General features: G+C 39.6%; 2 protein-coding genes across 3 annotated transcripts; both read right to left on the bottom strand.

Annotated features, from left to right (window-relative positions):
- Nucleotides 1-486: 486 nt before the first annotated feature.
- On the bottom strand, nt 487-19,132 carry LOC135422237 (C-C chemokine receptor type 5-like). Of its 2 annotated transcripts, none has more exons than XM_064671314.1 (2): nt 19,020-19,132; nt 487-3,959 (listed from the first exon to the last, which is right to left on the bottom strand). In XM_064671314.1, exon 2 carries the CDS (start codon nt 3,946-3,948, stop codon nt 2,878-2,880), a length of 1,071 nt encoding a protein of 356 aa, XP_064527384.1. In that variant the 5' UTR covers nt 3,949-3,959; nt 19,020-19,132; the 3' UTR covers nt 487-2,877. The 2 variants fall into 2 exon arrangements, with proteins under 2 accessions (XP_064527384.1, XP_064527391.1); XM_064671321.1 differs by lacking the exon at nt 19,020-19,132 and adding an exon at nt 7,658-7,871.
- LOC135422252 (C-C chemokine receptor type 5-like) lies at nt 16,449-19,157 on the bottom strand. The gene is given in 3 exon segments (XM_064671329.1): nt 16,449-17,390; nt 17,393-18,394; nt 19,020-19,157. Coding segments are annotated over 2 exon segments (1,068 nt in total). The 5' UTR covers nt 18,384-18,394; nt 19,020-19,157; the 3' UTR covers nt 16,449-17,313.
- Between the last annotated feature and the right edge of the window lie 253 nt (nt 19,158-19,410).

Raw genomic sequence — 19,410 nt, 5'->3', positions numbered from 1 at the left:
TGAAACCTTACAGTGAGGCCACATGATGGCACCGTAATCTTATGAACTGAAGGGAAGTCCAGTGAACTGTGCACAAGTCCACTGTAGCTGTTAGATGTTAGCCTTTCCATCTCTAAACACATCAAAATTTTTCTGTATGCTTATGTCTTTTAAAAATGCTTGATATTAGTCACCTAGGACTGGTGTGAATAGTGTGAGAAAATGCTTTTCCCATCTGTAAAACAAAGGTAAACAAAACTGAATATAATGAAAACCAAAATAACATACTTATTATTAGATTATTAGTGATAAGATGGTCCTCTGTTATTTGATGATGCTGGTTTTTAGTCCACTTTTAAAACTCTGAATTTGTCCTGCCTGCTCTTTTATTGTTATTTGTAGGAATTTATCTTCCTTTTTCAGTCTTCTGGGCTATTCGAAAAAGTAAGGAGAAAGGGGGGGTGGTGTTAGTGCTGGTGGTAAAAGGATCAAGAAGTCAAACACACAAAAGTTAACCAACTTTAATGGATTGTATAATACAAAATATTATTACAGTTATTGGCAGAGTCCTTAATTGAATGTACCAGCAGTGCTATCAAATACTGTGTTTTCAATTATCTCCTTGAATGTGGATCACAGTTTACTGCTGAAGTCTGGTTTGATTTTATTTGCTGAAATGTGGTGCCTTCTCAGTGAAGGAATAGAAACTCTTGGAAAGGTGCTGATCCACTGGGCCACTAATCTCAAAGTCCCACTTCTTTCCTCTGGAGGCTGCTTGTTGTTTGGAAAAATCCGTGATGTATAAGAGAACACTGCAAAAGAACAGGGCTGCTTTTTTACATTCCTCTCAGACAGCTTGTCAGCGTGTTCAAGCATGTTTGGTTGTTGCACTTTTTTCCTGCAGGGATGGTGAAGATACATACCCTGTCTGGCATCAGAGCCCTCCAGAGAAAGAAAAAGCCAAATGAAAGTTCTTGTCAAGAGCAGAATAAAACATAAAATTGTTTTCATAAAGTCATTTTAAAAGTAAAAAAAAAAAAATAAAAAAGGCAAACACTCTGGAAGTTCCTGCATGTAGCTTCATATTTCTTTTAAAAATAAATGCATATGTCATTATATGCTGAAATTGCCCAATTTCTGCTTATGCTGATATATTTACCCATTTTAAAACCATATACAAAAGTAATTAATGCTCAGGGTCTTAGAGTATGCAGCTGAAGATCTTGTAAATTAGAAGGTGCGGTATACTTCTGGTACACTTCCCATAAGGGTATAATTCACAAGGGGTGCTTAATATGACAAAATTGAATAATTAAAAACAATTGGTTTGATAAGAAAGTTTTGTCTATTTCACTTCCTGTTTTCACAAGCACTTGGCACTTTAAAATCTCTCTGGGACAGTTTGAAACTTTTGTTTCTTTGAAAATTATTTAAAAGGTGGTTTAGAGAGGTTGGGAATCAGAAATTACCTTGCTGGATAAGAACAGCAAACAAAACATTCACTTTTAATTTCCTGTCTCCAAATTTGTCCAATACCATATGTGTTAGGGGAAATATTAGAAATGCTAGAAAGGAGAACTTGGCCAAAATCAATTAATAGCATGATTATGGTATGGCTGAAATCAAAGCATGATTATAGTATGTTCTTAAGCACTTGAGTAGCCCCATATTTATTTTATGTTTTCTATGTATTCACATTCTTTACAGGTTCTGAACTTTATGGAGAATCAGTTATATTTAACCATCAGTTATGGAAGTTTTTACACTCCGTGAAACTCATAAATGGCAGGAAAAAAACATTGTCATAGCCCCCAAATGATACTTGCTTCTAAAACAAAAAAGAGATCCTCTATGCCCTTGAATCTGTAGAATAGGGAATATTTTTACTTATTCAGATGTTTTGATAAATGATTATAACATACGCTTATATCTCTAAAAACATCTATGTCAACCCTGTTCAGGAATCATTTTCACACCTCTAATGCTGTTGTGGTTTTGCAGCCATTGCGACTGCATTAATTTCTTATTTTAAAGTTTTTCTCTTATGTAGGCTAGAAAAATGGCAAGCAAAATCACTGCACTAAAAAGCTAAAACCCTTTTGAGTAATTTTTTCTTGTTATATCTAACCTGGTTAAAGCTCAATGTGCAATACTTTATTTTTAAAATATGGTTACCACACTGATTTTGTGATCAATGATAGGACATTATGTTAGCTTTTTTAGTATGAATAGCAGATGATTAAAAGAGTACTTTCTGAAATATCAAGGTCACTCAGTTATCCATCCCTACTAGTTAGAACTATTACGAAAAAGATCTGAGGTTAGTACTCAACCATACACAAAGGAAAATACACCTTGAAATATCAAAGTCTGCTCTAAGTGTATGAAATTTTCCATACCACTCATTAAGATTTTGTATCACAGACCTCAGTAATTTAGCATTGTTTACAGAGATACATAACTAGTAAAAAATGTGACTGAGACTGACTTGAGTGAGGTATCTTGTGTAACATACAGTCAAGAGATGTTTCCAAAGAACCAGTGTAAATTTCTAACCACTAGATGGCTTCAAAAAATCAGTTTATGAGACTGCTAGTTCAGGCCCTCAATCTTTGTGTGGTTTTCTTTATATGAAACTATAATTTTACATTCACAAAGAGAACATTTTTTCCCTACAGAATCCCACATTTGTGTACCTAAGTAGCTAAGGTGATACATCCTTTTCATTTATTTACAAATACCCAAATCTATGAGCAAATGCAAGCTTTGGTATGTATTCTTTGATTTATTTTTTTTTTTTGCAGCTGCCTTAGAGCCAATATCCAGGACAGATTTTGCAGGCTTTTATAACAGACTTGATTTCACAAGAGTCAATTCCAGTCTTTCACTAGACACAATTTACAATGCAGCAGAAACCTCTTGTTCTCCAGTAGACTGTGTGTAGGTGGAGCTAGCTCTCTCAGCTGTGTCAACATAGAAAACAGGACAGTATTTAGAGAAGCGGGATGCAATCTGCTTTCGGAAAAAGCTGTGAAGATATTTCCTAAATTTTTCTCCGGCAAAGGCGTAAATCACAGGGTTGATGCAACAGTGGATCATTGAGATTGTTTCTGTCACCTGGATTACTTTGTGCAGTTGACTATTGCCTTCACAAGTAGTGATGGAAAACGCAACTTGAAAGTCACGCAGGAGAATGCAAATGTTGTATGGTGCCCAGAAAACAAAGTAGATAATCATGATAATGAAAATAAGCCGGACTGCTTTATGTTTCTTCTCATTCCTACATTGCAGTAATGTCTTTATTATTTGTGTGTAGCTGCAAATCATAATTAACATTGGAACAAGAAGTCCCAGAATGTTCATCTTTAAAGTCAGGAATTTCTTCCATACATCTCTGTCATCTGATGGATAATAAGCGCTGCAAGTGTAGCCTGAGCTTTCCTCCTGAGTTTTGTGAAATACTATCCCAGGAACAGAAGCTAAAACAGCAACAGCCCAGGTGACGATGCTGGTGAGGGTGCCGTAGGCAACTGTCCTGGCCTTTAAAGCAAACACCGCGTGCACTATGGCCAGGTACCTGTCCAGGGTCAACAGGATTATGAAAAAGATGCCACTGTAGAAGCCAAGGAGGTAGACACCTGAGAGAATTCGACACAGCGCCTCCCCAAAAATCCAGTCGTGAACTGCGTAATAAGCCCAAAAAGGGAGAGAAAATACAAACAGCAGATCAGAAATTGCCAAGTTGAGCAGGTAGATGTCAGTCATACTCTTCAACCTCTTATATTTTACCAGGATAAGGATAACAAGCATGTTGCCTGTCAGGCCAAATATCACTACTAAAGAATAAAGTGGTGGCAAAAGTTTTGCTGCAAAGTGCTTTTCCTCAGTTCCAGGACAAGGTGTGGAATCACTGTAGTCGAATTCTGTTGTATATGGCAAGTCGGTGAAGTCTGTTGTATCATTTCCCATGGTGTTTTGGTCTGGAAAGGAAAACAAGGATGGTAAACCAGAGGAATCTCCAAGCTTGGCAGCAAGGAGAATGAAATGTTTTGATGTTCTCATTTGGAATGTGTTGCTGGTGAGGACACAAACATTACTACATTCAGTTGTGAAAGAGAATGATATTGCAGAGCTGCCAGGAAACCCATCTATACGTCTGTGAAATCACATTGCTGCATGTTGGAAGTGTTGTGTGTCACTTCCCACATGTACACTGCCTGGTGCTTTTTTCCTTCTCAGTAGAGCCTGTCAGCTGCCTGACTGAACCAGAAGCAGAGGAATGATGAATATATTCAGAGCCATGGCTACTTTTGGTTTGGGGACTGTTGTGGGGACTGTTGTGGGGACTGAGCTTCCCTTGCAAGAAGGAGCCAGGGCCTGGGAGGTGAGTGTGCAGCAGAGCTGTGAAAGCCCCCAGGCCAGTTCTGTTAAAGTGAGAGCAGACAAAGCCTTGTGACTTTGATATCAGCCTCTCTAGTCACCGGAGCCTCCCCCTTTCCTGAGTCCCAAATAGGACTGTGAGCCACACACAGAAGCAAAGCTGTCTTTGTGTAACTTGGTCTCTGAAAAGTTGAGGAGAACAGTCTTCTCACAGACCTGTGGAGAACATGGAAGAATTCCCGTGTGTCCCATGAGAAGCTGGGAAGAGGATTTTGTGAAGATGAGTGTCAGAGTGGCCAAATGTGCTCCCTGGTCACTTAGTGGGGAAGTGAAATCAATGCCTTTGGTAGCCACTCAAATAGAGCTCCTTGCTGTCTGATTGAAGGGCTGCTCTTTCTTGCTGTGCCATCATGACTGCTTTTCTCAGGCACTTCATGGCAGAGTGGTGACTGCCCAAGGCAAGTTGATGGTTTTGAAATGAGCACCTTCCTGTCAAGTTGATGCCAGTTCTTAGACAAAGGCAACAGACTGCTCCTGACACAGAAGATCAGGCAGGGCCTCTGCCCCAGCTTGCTGTGTGATCCCTGACCGCTCATGTCCCACAGCAGTGTTTGCTCCTTTCCTGAATGCACTTTTTTCAGTGGTGTGGTCTACCCTGTGTGATTGCAGATGTCTTTTAAAGACGCCACACTCTCAAAACCACGACTTCATTCTCTGTGCACCCAAGTTCTGCAAGACTAAATGTAACTGAAGAAACTCAGGCTGTGGCTGGAGTGACACAGAGACAGGCCTTTGATCTGCTTTTTGATAGAAGCTGGTGGTTGGCCATTCTGACTTAGAGGCTGTGAAATCCCCAAAGCATCTCTTTGTGTCTGTCAACAAAAGTGTTCCGGAGAAAGGACTATTTTCTGCTGTAAAAAACTGATCTCTTAGCATTCTAATGTCCTTAATCTGTGTCAAAGTGGTTAATTTAGCTAAACCTAAGCTGATGTCTTGGAGAAAGGGCTCTTTGATAGGTCTTTTTTCACTTCCCTGTAATCTTACAAATGAGGTTCTGCTGCCAACTCCTGATGGAGATTCTTATGCTATACAGTGCAGACATGAATCTGCTCCAAAAGAGGAAGCTTTATTGGAGCAAAATCTGCATCTTGTAAACAAAAAGTGTTGCTTTTGCAAACCTTCTTCCCCAAGTTCTTCTTGAGTCTGGCTGTTAACACTGCTCCATACAATAATGAGGACATCCATATTCAGACAGTAGTTTGGCATGCTGAGTGTGGTGTAAACTTTTCTTCTGGAGAACAAGGAACAAGAGAAAATCAGCAAATTGTAACAGTTAAGATCTCAGCTTTGCCCACAATCAACTTCTTGGAGAAGATAAGTTTTGTCAAACTCCACAAAGACCATCTTTAGAAAATGCTGGCAATCTCTGTGAAACAGTTTTTTTCCACAGCCATACTAACTACATAGTTATTACAATACAGAGATAATGGTTTTGTTGGTAAAGGAAGTGGCTGTGGCTCCAGTCTGTTGCCAGTAAATAAGCTGATTTTAAAGTATCTAAGGGCTTATATTTCTTAAATGCTTTCAGCAACACTTTAAAAAAAAAAAAAAGTCACCTTTATAAAACACTATTTGGTCCAAAACATTAACTTCTTTATTTCAAAATATGATGAGACTTGAGCACCATGTAAATATTTGATATTCCCTTCAGCTAGACCTGCTAGATCCATGTTGCATACCCTGACAGTATGTTCCTGCTACTACCTGTAGCTAAATATCCTCATTTACTACGTGCCAGTAGCTATAGTGTCTACTGGGATTATGAGGTGAGGGACTGGCTGCTACACAGTGCCAGACCCACCACTTCCTGTCTTGCTCATTTTGCACCAGCAGGAAGCTCGTGAATAAAAATGGGTATGAAAAACACCTTAGTCATAAACCCAGAGTGGGATTTTATGAGTATGTGATTGACAGGTTTCATGCAAATACCATTGCAAAATGCTGCCTTGATATTACTGTGATAATTCTTTTTGCAACAGCCCCTTCTTACTGCTAACTGCTGTCTCAATGGCATCTCTGCTTTTCATTGTCCTTATTGGAATGACAGCCACATCTTCCCTGCATCTTATCTTCTCCTTTACAACCCTCTTTGCGTGCTTAAATCATAGTCTCCCCTCTGAGAGGTTCCTTCTGCTACCCGAGCCCTATTCCTCTAGCCTAGCCTTTGCTTCAGAAGCCTCTCTGCAAAAGTACTTGCTACTCTGGATTGTGTATACTATCCAGCACATGCTGACAATGGAAACTGCAGATACTAATTTGGAAACCAGAAAAAGGAACTGTAAAGGGGTTTGTGCTTTATCCTATAATCTTGATGGTTTAGGAAACAATGTTGGCCACTGGCTAGAATGCTTCACTGGGTTAATCAGCCTAGGTTGTTTATCCAACTAGAGGGATCTGACTGGGCTTATGTTTCCTGAGCATTAAAAAAACCCAAAAATATAGTCCATGAAAATCTCTGAAGAAAAGAGGTCTATATTATTTTGAATACAGTTTAGATAAATGCAATATTTCTAGAACCCCACAATCTGCTGTATGAATCTGCTAGTCTCTGTTGCTCTGCTTGAGACTAGCAGACATGCAGTTTTCAAGAGAAAGGCTCACCATAGAAAAGATGAGCAAACTCATGTCACTGTTTTGTGCTGAGTTTCAAGTCACAGCTTTCTGTTTTAAAAGAGGCAAAGATTTTATTAAAGTGAGTTTCAGTTAATTTGCATAGTGCTATAAAATAATAATAATTATAAAGCTGTAGCAAATGGAGGTAAAATGCTAAGCTATGATGCATGTAAACAGGATCCATGAGTCAGAGTGTCTAAAATACAACACTGGATTTTCTGTAGTCATCCTAGGAGAAGAATAAGTACTCTTGACTCAAATAAACTGTTTTATCTTACGTAACAGTTTTAAAATCTGTATTTCCAACATTGCACATAATTTTCAGGGAAAAAAATCAGAGAGGCACACTCCATTATACTTCTTACTCAGCTCAATCTCTAGATATTTATTTCTTGGCTTACCTGGATCATCTGCTCAAGTCTTCCAGTGATTTTGCTTTTTAAAAATACTGTATTCCATTTAACATATCCTATACATTTCCCCAGGGTAAGTTTAAAGATGAATACACTGGCAAGATTCCACTAGTATTTTTCACTTCAGGCTTCAAACTACCTTAACAGCTACTAAAGTCAAAAAAAAAAAAAAAAAAAGGAAAAAAGAAAAGAAAGAGGCAAAAATGACTTACCATATATCTTACAGAGCAAGTGATGTCTTGTATTATTACAACAGGAGTAATGCTAAACTGATTTGTCAGTCACAAGACGAAGGTCAAAAACACCTCTTCCTGCGTGAAGAAGGATGTATCGGTTTGAAAACTTCTAGCAAAAAAAATATCTGTTTTCATTTAAAAAAAATGAAGGAGCAGTTCTCTGGTTCTCTTTTTCTAAAAATGGGTCATCAGATGTTACTTTTCTAGCTCTGCGAGATGTGCAGAGATGTTGAAATTGTAGAGGATCCTCCAAGGAGCTGAACTCAAAGTTTCACAACCCACAGATGTAAGTCTAGAAAAAGGGGTTTATTTCGTTACTTTATCTTTTTCTTTTAGCTAATGTCTTTGATCAAAAACAGTTTACATGAGATTCATCCCTTTACATTTTTAATCATTAAATTTCATTTATGTTTTTCTGTCCCTTAACAAAAAGTGGAGCTTTTAAATAAAGTTCATGCTTCTATTCAGAATTACCTGCACTTTCTTTGTCTTGGTCTGAGTTGCAGTCCTTATATTTTGAGAAATTTGACTGATTGTATTTTTCTTTAACCTGGCCTTCTGGACTATGTTTTTTATTTTAATGCCTCTCGTAAGACCATGACTTAGTCTATATAGTGAGTTTGACCTTTTAAAACAGCACTGTTGCTTAGTTTTTGGAATTAAGTTTCAAAAAAGCCTGATAAAATCTGATGTCATGTCACTTTCTTTCCTTGTCTCTGATTCTGGTGGTTTTCAGAGTTAGACTGAAGCTGCACCGTAAGCAGATTTTTAGATCCTTCTTGGACATCAAAGAAACCACACAGGAGGTAGGAAAGATACACAAAAAGCAAGAAAAAGACTGTGTCTTACCAGACACTTGAGAGCCCCTGAGAGAGAAACCCTGAGAAGATACCCCCTCCTCCCCTTGACATCTCTTTGGAGGATTCTGGAGTATTTCATCCTATCAACCTATTGAAGGCACTAAAGGGATGTCTTTTCTGCACTCAGTTCTTAGTATCCTTAAGATTTTAAAATGCCAAAAGAACAGTGGAGATGTCTTTCTTTGGATACTGCTATTCCTTAACAGAAGTCAAGGGAATCACAGTTTCTGAGTTACATCTCAGATTTTGGGGGGAGACACTAAGAAAGCTAAAAGCTCACCCTGTTTTCCTTGTCAACCCTTCTTTGCATGAGGGATTAATCTTTATTCCATAAGACAAATAGATTAGCTGTTCCAATGAGTTCTTTAAAGGCTGGAGTCACAGGGTCAAAACTAATGACCCTGTAGGGTATTCTAAGGGTATATTCACACTACCTTGCTTGATGGACTACACTCGACCCCTCTACACAGTCAGTGGAAAGAGCTGCCTCTGAAAATGTTTCGACTACACCTAAAACAAGCTCCCAATTACTGCCAAACTTTTCTGGCAAAAAAAATTCAATTTTATAATGAATTCCTATAATTCTCAAACAAGGTATTGTGTCAAATTAATTTTTCAATGTATAATTCCTAATCAGTCTACATACTAAAATTAACAGACATTTAAAGTATTCCTTTATGAAGCCTGCTTTGTTGTTTGTTGCTTGTTATGTGCTATTGAACCCACTGAAGACTCTAAAACCTTTCCTAATATCACACTATAGGAACAGGGGAAACAGTTTTAAACCTGTTGCTGGTTCTGAAACATGCTCCCATAAAACTTGACCCCATCATTTGAACAACAGCAACTTAAAACTAAGGTCTGTGATAGGCTGGTCTTCAGAAATAGTCCCTTGTTCCCACAGATTGATTGGCTTTAGTAATCTGATTTTGTTGATTATAGCTTTTTGTTCTCACGACTCAGTCTGATCAGCAGGCATAGCGGGGCATTTTATTTACTGATTCAAGGTATTGCACACCAACAGAGGGCCTCTGTCACTCAGGGATATAGCAGCTGAATAAGGGTAATGCTCTTGGTCTGCTCACCAGCTGCATCTTACAGCCAAATGAGGGACTCCCCAGAGTGAGTGTGCATTGTTGGACACTTGGCAGCCCAAATACTGGGCTCACTCTGGCAGCAAGTGCCTAGGCTGTGACTTTATTATCCACACCTGCGGGATAGGTACAATTAGCTCTACACAAGCAACAGATAAGCAGGGCTGCTGGGAAACCAGATTTGATCGGGTCTTACATGTGGCTGTAGGCAAGCCCCGGCCCCTTGTGCTGTTTGTGGGGCACTGGGGTGCTGGTGGTAAGCTTTTCATCAGTGCTGTTGGGATCTTTCTTTCCCTGCTCCCCTACTCCTCTCAGTCTCTCTCCATGGGCCCAGCAAGAGCTGGTCTCCCATCCAGTCTGAAGCTCCATCACACCAGCCTGGGACTGGCCATCTTAATGCTGTCTCACCTCCTCTTCCCTGCTGCCTTCAGATTGCCTCTGTCTAGTGGGTGTGAACACTGAGGCAGGGACAATGCAAGCAGCACGTGTTGTTACCAATCAGATTTTTCAGCTTTTCTCAATCCCTTGCCCAACATCTTGTTGAAAAAGCGCACTACTTCTTGTTGTGAGTAACAGTGGATTTTAAGAATCTTTACCTACAGGTGAACCTCATAATTTTACCAAAAAATTGAAGCTATTGTTCAGTAATAAAAGTAATAATTCAGTGGATTGGTGTAGCTTTGAATTTTACCTATTATGGTTTTACATTCAGACATAAGGAGAAGTTATTTTCAGTGATGTGATACTCATTCTCTCCATAAAGACATTCTTGGAAATGGAAGTGAGTTTTGTTCCTCACCTGTGAGGCTCAAGTTGATGTACTCAGCAAGTGTGCAGTCACATACGCTGTCAAATCAAACTACATTTGTCAATCTCTTCTATCTAATGACTAATTGTATGATGCATCTTCACAGTAATCAGACCATCACATTGAATTATCTGGTATCTAAGTGGTATGGCACTCCCACAAGGAGATATTGTCATTTCTGTCAGGTCTCCACCAGTACTGACATGTCTGCTAGGAGCATACCAAAAGCTCATGTACTAGTGTGACACACAAATGTCATCAAGTAGATTTGTGGGTACAGAAATCTGAAAATGCAACTAATAGTTTCCATTCAATTTATTGCAAACTTGCACCCTCTGAAGAAAAAAGACTTGGGGAAAAAAGAGTCCTGGGACAGAACAACAAATACCTTTCTTAGGTAAACACGATATGATAGTGCACAACACTTTTTAAAAGTCTCTAACTACAGCAAAGCATATTAATCCTTTTCATTTGGAGAAGAGGTCTAATGAAGACAAGTGAACACAGAGTGTGCTGTTACTTGTTCTATTCATAACAGAATATTCAATATGTCCAAATTAGGTTAGTATTGGCATATACTTTAATTCATGAGTAACATGAAATTGTTTTGAAGAGGCTGATTAAAGACATTCAGCTAAAACTGCTTTATTGCTTAGGGTATTTATACTTATCAGCTTTTTCTTTAAGATTTTCAAGTTCTAGTGACTAAACTTTTGCTGCCACCGTAACAATCATACCCAGTCTTAGCATCTGTGAGGTGTATTCTTCTGAGGAAAACAGGGAAAAAAATACGATGTACCACACCTAAAGATTTCTATCATGGAGACTAGTGAAAAAAACCAAGCAAAACATTTTACACATAGATGTAAAGGAAGCTGGGTTACAAACAACAAACTCTTTGAGGCATAAGCATTTCTAATCTGAATTAACACTTCTTCACATGGTTGTTTACTGGCAAGAAGGACAATGGGGATTTTTTCCCCCCTAATATTCTTAGGTTCTGTGTTTGTTTCTCTCTTGTAAATCTTGCTCATACATAATTGTACATTGCAGCACATATTAATTTCATTGTCATAGTGTTATTTTTGTTTTGGCTTTCTCCAACCTGCTCTTACTGAACCAACTGTTTCCTCATGCAGTGAGGAGGAGGAGAATGTTGCTCCCTTCTACTATTTTTATCCAGGCTTCTGATGTATGCTGCCTGTTTTTTATAGATAAGGGCTTGTCATAGTACAACAGACTTTACTTTTGGGTCACAGTTAAGCATTTCACAAATTTTCAGCTCTCAGAATCTCATTTTTACATAGGCCTTTAATTCTCACACTTCAGGCTCTTTTGAGTACATTTATACTACACAAATTCTAGGTCTAGAGGTTGTGTTTGGGGCTATCAGAACTGTACATTGGAAATGCTCCTCATTGTACATGTAAATCCTGGACTTTTTATCAGGCAGGTTAGGAAAATCACCTAATGATACCAAATTTCTTCCCGGTGAATACTAGGTCACAGAAAGGATGAATGGAGTCTGTACAATGGCAAGGTATGTGCTGGTATTGAAATAAAATACCTTGAGAGGGTTGAAAATTCACTGAAGTATAGTACAGGTGAAATAAAAGAACTTTTGAAAAACAGCAGAATAATCAAAGCTGCAGGAACAAAGAGCTGTGGGTCAAGAAATAAGAACAAGAGGACACTAAATCAAAATACAAAGGAAACGAAACTGTTGCTAAAGCCAAAGAAGAAGTCTGCTTGAGCTTAGTGCTTAGTCATTAACATAGTTAAGTACCCACCTATAGGCTGTGATCACTCCTTATTCACAAAAACCCCTTCTTCACAGAGCATGCAGGGTAAAGTAAGCGTACACTGTATCTTTAAATGGAGCTGAGAGAATGCTAAGACAAGGACTCCAGCTTTAAGTTGTTATCTCTATGGGAAATGTTGGATTTTTATTGTTTGAAATGTATAGAAATGAGCACGTGGCATACTGAAAGTGTGCTAGCTTTGTGGATTTACCACCTAGCACCCATCTCTGTGCAGATATGAAAGAAGCAAATACCTCAGCTCTGTGTGTGTGAACTGGCTTCTTGCACACCAGGTGAAAAAACCCATATTCAGGACAACTCCAGAACCCAGGAACGAGAAAGTACTTTTGGGTGCCAAAGATTACATATAGTCTGTAATTGTGCATAGCTTATATTAGCAACCCCGAAAGTTATGTTCAAATGGCTCTTTTACTTCTGTCCATTTGGTTTCTATTCCATTCTAAAGGTCTGGTATCAGGACAGGTTGTGTGTTTCATGTTGTAAGGATAGCATCCTACTGGCATAATCTTGTAGACAGTTCTGTAAAGCTGAGCGTCACTTGGAGGTTTGTGCAGTTTTGCATACTGACCTGTGTTTCTCATAATGCTGACCTCCTCCACCTCAGGGTTGGGGTCCCACCTTCCCAGGATCAGTCATTTCAGACTTCAGACACTCAAACCGAGATTGCTCTCGCTGTCACCAGACTTACAAACCTCTTAGCAGTTATACAAACTTACAAAACACTTTTGGAGCTTCAGAGCTGAAAGTCTCTCATACTCACCTAAACCTTTGAATATTCTGCTGAAAGTATTTACCTCTGGTCTTCCCATTACTTTATTATATTGATTTATTAGCCTCTGTTAGACCTAATAAAGTCATTCTTTCCTTTTTTGCTGTTACTTTTTCCCGTTTATCCATTTTCATTTACTCCTCTTCCCTTATATCCCATTTATGTTTATCTTATGTAAAATATGTACACATAAGGCTACAGTTGGATTAACAAACAAGAAAGTCTTATGGCAGGAACATCCCTATGTACTGGTTGCCTATGTACTGGAAGTTTTATTATATCTATGTTCGTACATCATATACTTATTACAGACAAACTAATGGCAGTGATTATAAATCTGGTGGTTGCTTGTGAGCACTGTTCAGCACTCACCAATACCATACATGCACTTCTGCTATGTTTCCTTTTGCCCCTTAGGAAGTCTGCCTGACCACTGGCAGAGTTGATCTTTTGCTGTGTGAGACATTTCTCCCTACATGTTTCTGGATGTGACAGAAGCATCTCCTAACAGGAAGGTCAGACAGTGTCCTGTTCGGTGCATAAACTAAACTGTGTGATGGGTTTCGGGGCTGTGCACATGCACCTGTCCATGGCACATAGACAGTCTTTTCATAAGCATGCTGGAAGCCCAGTCAACACATTACCCCTTCAGAAGTTCAGTTCCAAAAGTTTTGAACTTGCAACAATTTCCACTTAGCTGTTCAACATTTACTGTAAAGCAACAATTTACTTGTGGAGTTCACAGAGGTCTTGTCTTCAATCTGTTTGATGTTCTGGTGCTACTTGCACACTATCTCAAATGCTTGCTTTTGTTTCCTCAATATCTCACCAGAGCAGCTCAGATGCCTCACAAACACTGCAGTGGTTCTTCCTTGTGTTAGTTTCTTCTCTACTGTAGTTACAATCGTGGCATATTTGCAAATCCTCGCCATTTTCTTAGCATACCTCTAGTTCCTCACGCAGTTTCTGTATATCTGCCTGCATCTCTAGCTCTCACATACACATTGTATCTTCATCTCAATGTTTTTTCACTGCAGACCTTGAGTTATGGAGTATTTTCCTCCAGTATGTAAAATTTCTAGAACCAAGGTAACTTGTGTTCTCTTTCATAGGGACTGTGAATCATATTAAACCTTCCCCATGAGTAGCTCCATCCCACTGTAACCAGTCTGCTAATTTGAGGCTACCTGGCCTGTAACTATACTAGGGTGCAGCCACATCTGACCAATTAAGACTCAAAAACTGCCACAAAGCTATCTAGAGCCCTGCATACCTCAGTGCAAAGCTACAATGAAAAACCAATGAGCACATAATAATAAGCTAATCTTTAGGTTTAGTTTATTTATGCTTCTGCCAGCAAAAAACATAAAATCAAAATCAGAGAAAAACAGGAGTGGGTATAGAATTTGGCTTATCCCATGGTGGACAGATGAGGAGAGTGTGCAGGGGATATGAGGAGGTATGGATCATAGGCTGAAAAAAGGAATGGGTACAATGAAGCAGGGAGAATTACATGGTAAAGGAGCAGCATATTTTCGTACTTTCATACTGAGCGCTTAAGTCCCTTACACATAGAACTTGGGAGATCAGGCACATGGCTTGGCTGGGGTCACTCTAGACAGTGCAAGAAGATCTGAAATTGGCTGCAGAAAGTCTATGGAGAATCCTGTCTTTATTCCAATATTAATAAAGTGACATCTTTTATTGCCCTTTTTTATTCCTTCTCTTTCCTTATTTATAGCACACACAACCCTCTTTCTCCAAATTTCACTCATCTAAAATCTGTGGCCACAGACATTCCCCAAAGCTATTGTAGCTCACTCTTCTCAAGCTTGCTGGTGGATAAAAGGTGTATCAGCTGCAGTAGCTTCTGGACTGGGCAAGCAGTTCTATGCTTGCTTGGTTTGAAGTGTGGTATTGAGAGTGTTTAAGCCCATGGCTGCCTCTTTTTTCCACCTCCGCTCTGAGAGCAGAACCAATGCCCTTTTGCTTACAGAAGAGAACATGGGCTACAGAGTACATACAATTTTCCAGATACAGATTTTATTAATTTCACTGCATTAACATGAAAACAGGAAGAGACTTAATTCCAAAAAGATAATGATTTAAAATAGAACACAGCAGTAGTAATATCACAGTTACAGTAGAGTTTGTATTACGCTGAACTAATTTATGCTTTAATATTGAAAAGGTGCTTTTGCTTTGTTTCAATAAGAAGTACAAAATAAAAGAAAATATTATTTCCAAGCAAGAAAGTTTACTGTGAGGGTAGATTTTGGTCTTTCATTTCTTCTGTCTGGCTGTAAACCACACAAGGTAGTGGCCAGGTAATAACAGCTGATGGGGCCAGATAATAACAGGTGATAGGATAAGAGCTAACAACTAATAGAAACGTGCCTAGGCATTATAAGGCTATAGGGGGAAGAGTGTCTGCACCACCTAGATTAAGGCATGTGATACCTAAATTAAGAGGTTGGCATTTCCAGGTCCTTCTACAGCTGGACAGGTAATCTTCCTCTGAGACTATTTAAATCCTATGTCTGCTTCTGCCCCAGGCACTTCTTATTCTCTACTGAGTGCCTCACTGAGGCACCCTGAAGAGATTTGCTGTAATTTAGACATCTGCATCACATGCACAATGTTAAGTAGTGTGGAGTCCCCTCTGGTATCCTTACCTCAGATTTCCATAAGCAAGTCCTTACATGCATGAGCAGTGCCCTTTGAAATAAATGGGGAGAAAAAGGGAAGGACAGCTCACTTGCCTAAGGAGTGCTCCCCTGCACTTCCATACAGTTTGAAGTAAGAAACTCTCTGCTGTGCCCCTCCTTCCTCTTCGTTGTTAGCACCATGTCCCTAGAATAGCACTTTCTTTTACAGGGAAACTCCTAGTAATGGAATAAGTGTATGGCCATAGAACAACACGGAGCTTAAAGGTCTTGCGTCTTCAATCACCACGCAGTTCTCATTGAGGCACCAGTTGGCTAGAGGCACTCTTCTCCTGGGAAGACAGAGCAAGTATGACTTCTCTGGAGTTGGCTGCTTTTGCAGTTCCAAGGCTACTGTCTTCCTAAAAGTGTATCCCAACCATCAAACTTACTGTATGTGTGAAGAGCATGTTTGTCTCATACAGAAACCTAACCCGACACACTTGTGTCATGTGTTGCCACATAAACTCTTCTTCTACACACTTGATTTATCTGTCCAGAACTAGGAAGGCCTCCTCTCAGTACTGTGTCATAGTCTCCAAAATCCTTCAGATGTTTTTTTCATACTGAATCTTGCATAGCAAATGCTGAGGTAATTTTCATTCTGGCCTTGTAGATCTTTGCTGAAGTGCTTCTATTGGTTAAGTTTTTTTTCTTGGATTTGTCAGAAACAAGCTCATGTTTTTTAGGCTGGCATCGTCTCGTGCAGTTGGTGTGTACAGTTACATGAAAAATTTCACCCACAAAAATCACAATGTTGCTGATTAACAGCCCACTTTGGAAAACATCAGTAACAGAACAGTGATATGGCAGACATAAAATTAAAAAACTAAAATCAAAATACTATAACTTAGTCTCTAGTTGAGAGGATTATGTTCAAAAATGGCTACACTGTTGGCTAACTGATAAACCCTTGGGTTAAATGGTCCCAGTAAGAAAAAGGTCAGTCAAGTCTCCTATCAGAGAAGGGATATTATCTTGATATAACTCATATTAATGCTTAAATTCCTTTTTCTTTAAACATCTTTTATTTGCATGGGGAAAATAAGGAGTAGGAGGGAAAAAGGAAGAAAACTAAAAGCCTCTCCTTATCAAATGCTTGACCATGTTGCAGAAAGAATACAGACATTTCCAAGAGGTACTTCACTAATATTGAATAATAAACAGGTAGATCAATCCCCAAAGCTTCCTCCCAGTGTTTATCTTACAGTGTTCACATAACAGAAATGGATCTTGTGAGATGACCTATTACTCCTTACTCTTTGCAATATTGTATTTCCACGGGGTAAATCTCACTGGATAGAATTTTTGTAAAGAAACAGAATCATACTATTCTGGGTACCATTCAAATCTTGATGTGCTACAGGTATGGTATTAATATTTCCTGGAGAACTCATTGATTCTCTTAGTTTAACAATGGGAAATGCTGTAATTCCAGGGAACAGTTAACCACAAGAATTGAGGGTCATACAGTTTTCAGTAGTGGTCGACATAAAGATCTTAAATAACATCAGGCAGTCCTTAAGGCAAAGCAAGTGGTGCAACATTTACTAACTAATGTTCTGATGTAATTTTACAGTCCAGTAGAGATGTCGTGCTCTGCAGTGGATGCTGTGAACGTGGAACTGACTCTTTCTAATTTTTCCTGTAAAGACTTGGACACTTTCTGCAAAGGTGAGCTGCAACGTGCTTTCGGAAAAAGGCGTGAAGATATTTCCTAAATTTTTCTCCAACAAATGCATAGATCACAGGATTGACACAGCAGTGGATCATTGAGATTGTTTCAGTCACTTGAATTGCTTTCTCCAGTTGGCCTTTGATATCACAATTTCGAGTGAAAAATGAACGATGAAATGTATGCAAAAAAGAAGAAATATGGAATGGTGTCCAGAAGATGAAGTAAAAGATCATGATCACAAAAATAAGTCTGACTGCCTTCTGTTTTTTCTCACACTTAGATCTCAATAATGTTTGAAGAATTTGGGAGTAACTGAAGATCATAATGAGCATTGGAACAATAAGTCCCAGAATGTTCATCCTTAAAATAAAGGAGTACTTCCAATTTATTGTGGAATCACGTGGATAATGGGCACTGCAAGTATAACGTGAACTTTCCTTCTGAGTTTTGTGGAATACTGTGTCAGGAACAGAAGCTAAAACAGCAACAGCCCAGGTGATGATGCTGGTGAGGGTGCCGTAGGCAACTGTCCTGGCCTTTAAAGCAAACACCGCGTGCACTATGCCCAGGTACCTGTCCAGGGTCAACAGGATTATGAAAAAGATGCCACTGTAGAAGCCAAGGAGGTAGACACCTGAGAGAATTCGACACAGCGCCTCCCCAAAAATCCAGTCGTGAACTGCGTAATAAGCCCAAAAAGGGAGAGAAAATACAAACAGCAGATCGGAAATTGCCAAGTTGAGCAGGTAGATGTCAGTCATACTCTTCAACCTCTTATATTTTACCAGGATAAGGATAACAAGCATGTTGCCTGTCAGGCCAAATATCACTACTAAAGAATAAAGTGGTGGCAAAAGTTTTGCTGCAAAGTGCTTTTCTTCAGTTCCAGGACAAAGTGTGGAATCACTGTAGTCGAATGCTGTTGTATCGGGCAAGTTGATGAAGTCTATTGTATCATTTCCCATGGTGTTTTGGTCTGGAAAGGAAGACAAGGATGGTAAACCAGAGGAATCTCCAAGCTTGAATGAAATGTTTTGATGTTCTCATTTGGAATGTGTTGCTGGTGAGGACACAAACATTACTACATTCAGTTGTGAAAGAGAATGATATTGCAGAGCTGCCAGGAAACCCATCTATACGTCTGTGAAATCACATTGCTGCGTGTTGGAAGTGTTGTGTGTCACTTCCCACATGTACACTGCCTGGTGCTTTTTTCCTTCTCAGTAGAGCCTGTCAGCTGCCTGACTCAACTAGAAGCAGAGGGAAGTTTGGGGTAGTTTGTGGGTAGTTTGGGGCTGTTGTGCTCACCAGTGGCTTTCCAATGGAGTGTAGAAAGCCAGGAAAGCAGCCACAGGAAAGCACAGTATCTGACACACAGAGCATAGTTGTACTTCTCCTTGGGACTTGGCCACCAGCTCACTGTGCCAGTCCATCCTGTAGTCCTCACCCAAGGAGGACCAGGCACTGTCCAGGTGTAAATGGTGCCTGCAAAGGCACTGTGGCATGGGTGAAAAACAGCTGACACCAGTTTTTTAGGTTGCTTGTGACCTGGGAGCCTTAATGCCTGTTGGAAACAGGACACTGGAAAATACTAAACATACCTGCTGTCCTGCGTGTTGCAGAGCGAGAACTCAGCAGCGTTGGTCTGAGTTAAAATGGCAAACACTGTGTCCTTTAGAGACCCTCTGCCAGGCGTAGGCAATGGCAGCGTGTTGGTTTCAGGTCGCTTTGGAATGAAAACAGTGCACAGTCCTGTAGAGAGAACGGAGAGACAAACACATTGGCAAATGGCACAAAAGATGAGAGTTGCTGTCAGGATGGCCTCTGACACCTGTGTCTGTTGTGGCATCTTACTGTCAGTTGAAAGACCTCCCCAGTGCTGCTTGGGGACGTAAGGAGTTTTAATTCCTTGTTTCAGTAGCTGTTTACAGGCGTGATTCAGGAGCTGCAAAGTTAAGACTTGGCTGAGTGTCTTGGAGGAAGCACAAAGGC

This window comes from Pseudopipra pipra, chromosome 1 (assembly GCF_036250125.1).
Source record: "Pseudopipra pipra isolate bDixPip1 chromosome 1, bDixPip1.hap1, whole genome shotgun sequence".
Lineage (NCBI taxonomy): Eukaryota > Metazoa > Chordata > Aves > Passeriformes > Pipridae > Pseudopipra > Pseudopipra pipra.
The sequence above is the reverse complement of the archived record's forward strand: the minus strand, read 5'-3'. Positions and strand labels throughout refer to the sequence as shown.

Bases quoted from the DNA above. Each gene is read 5' to 3' on its own strand.
- LOC135422237 (XM_064671314.1), bottom strand. From the start codon at position 3,948: ATGGGAAATGATACAACAGACTTCACCGACTTGCCATATACAACAGAA.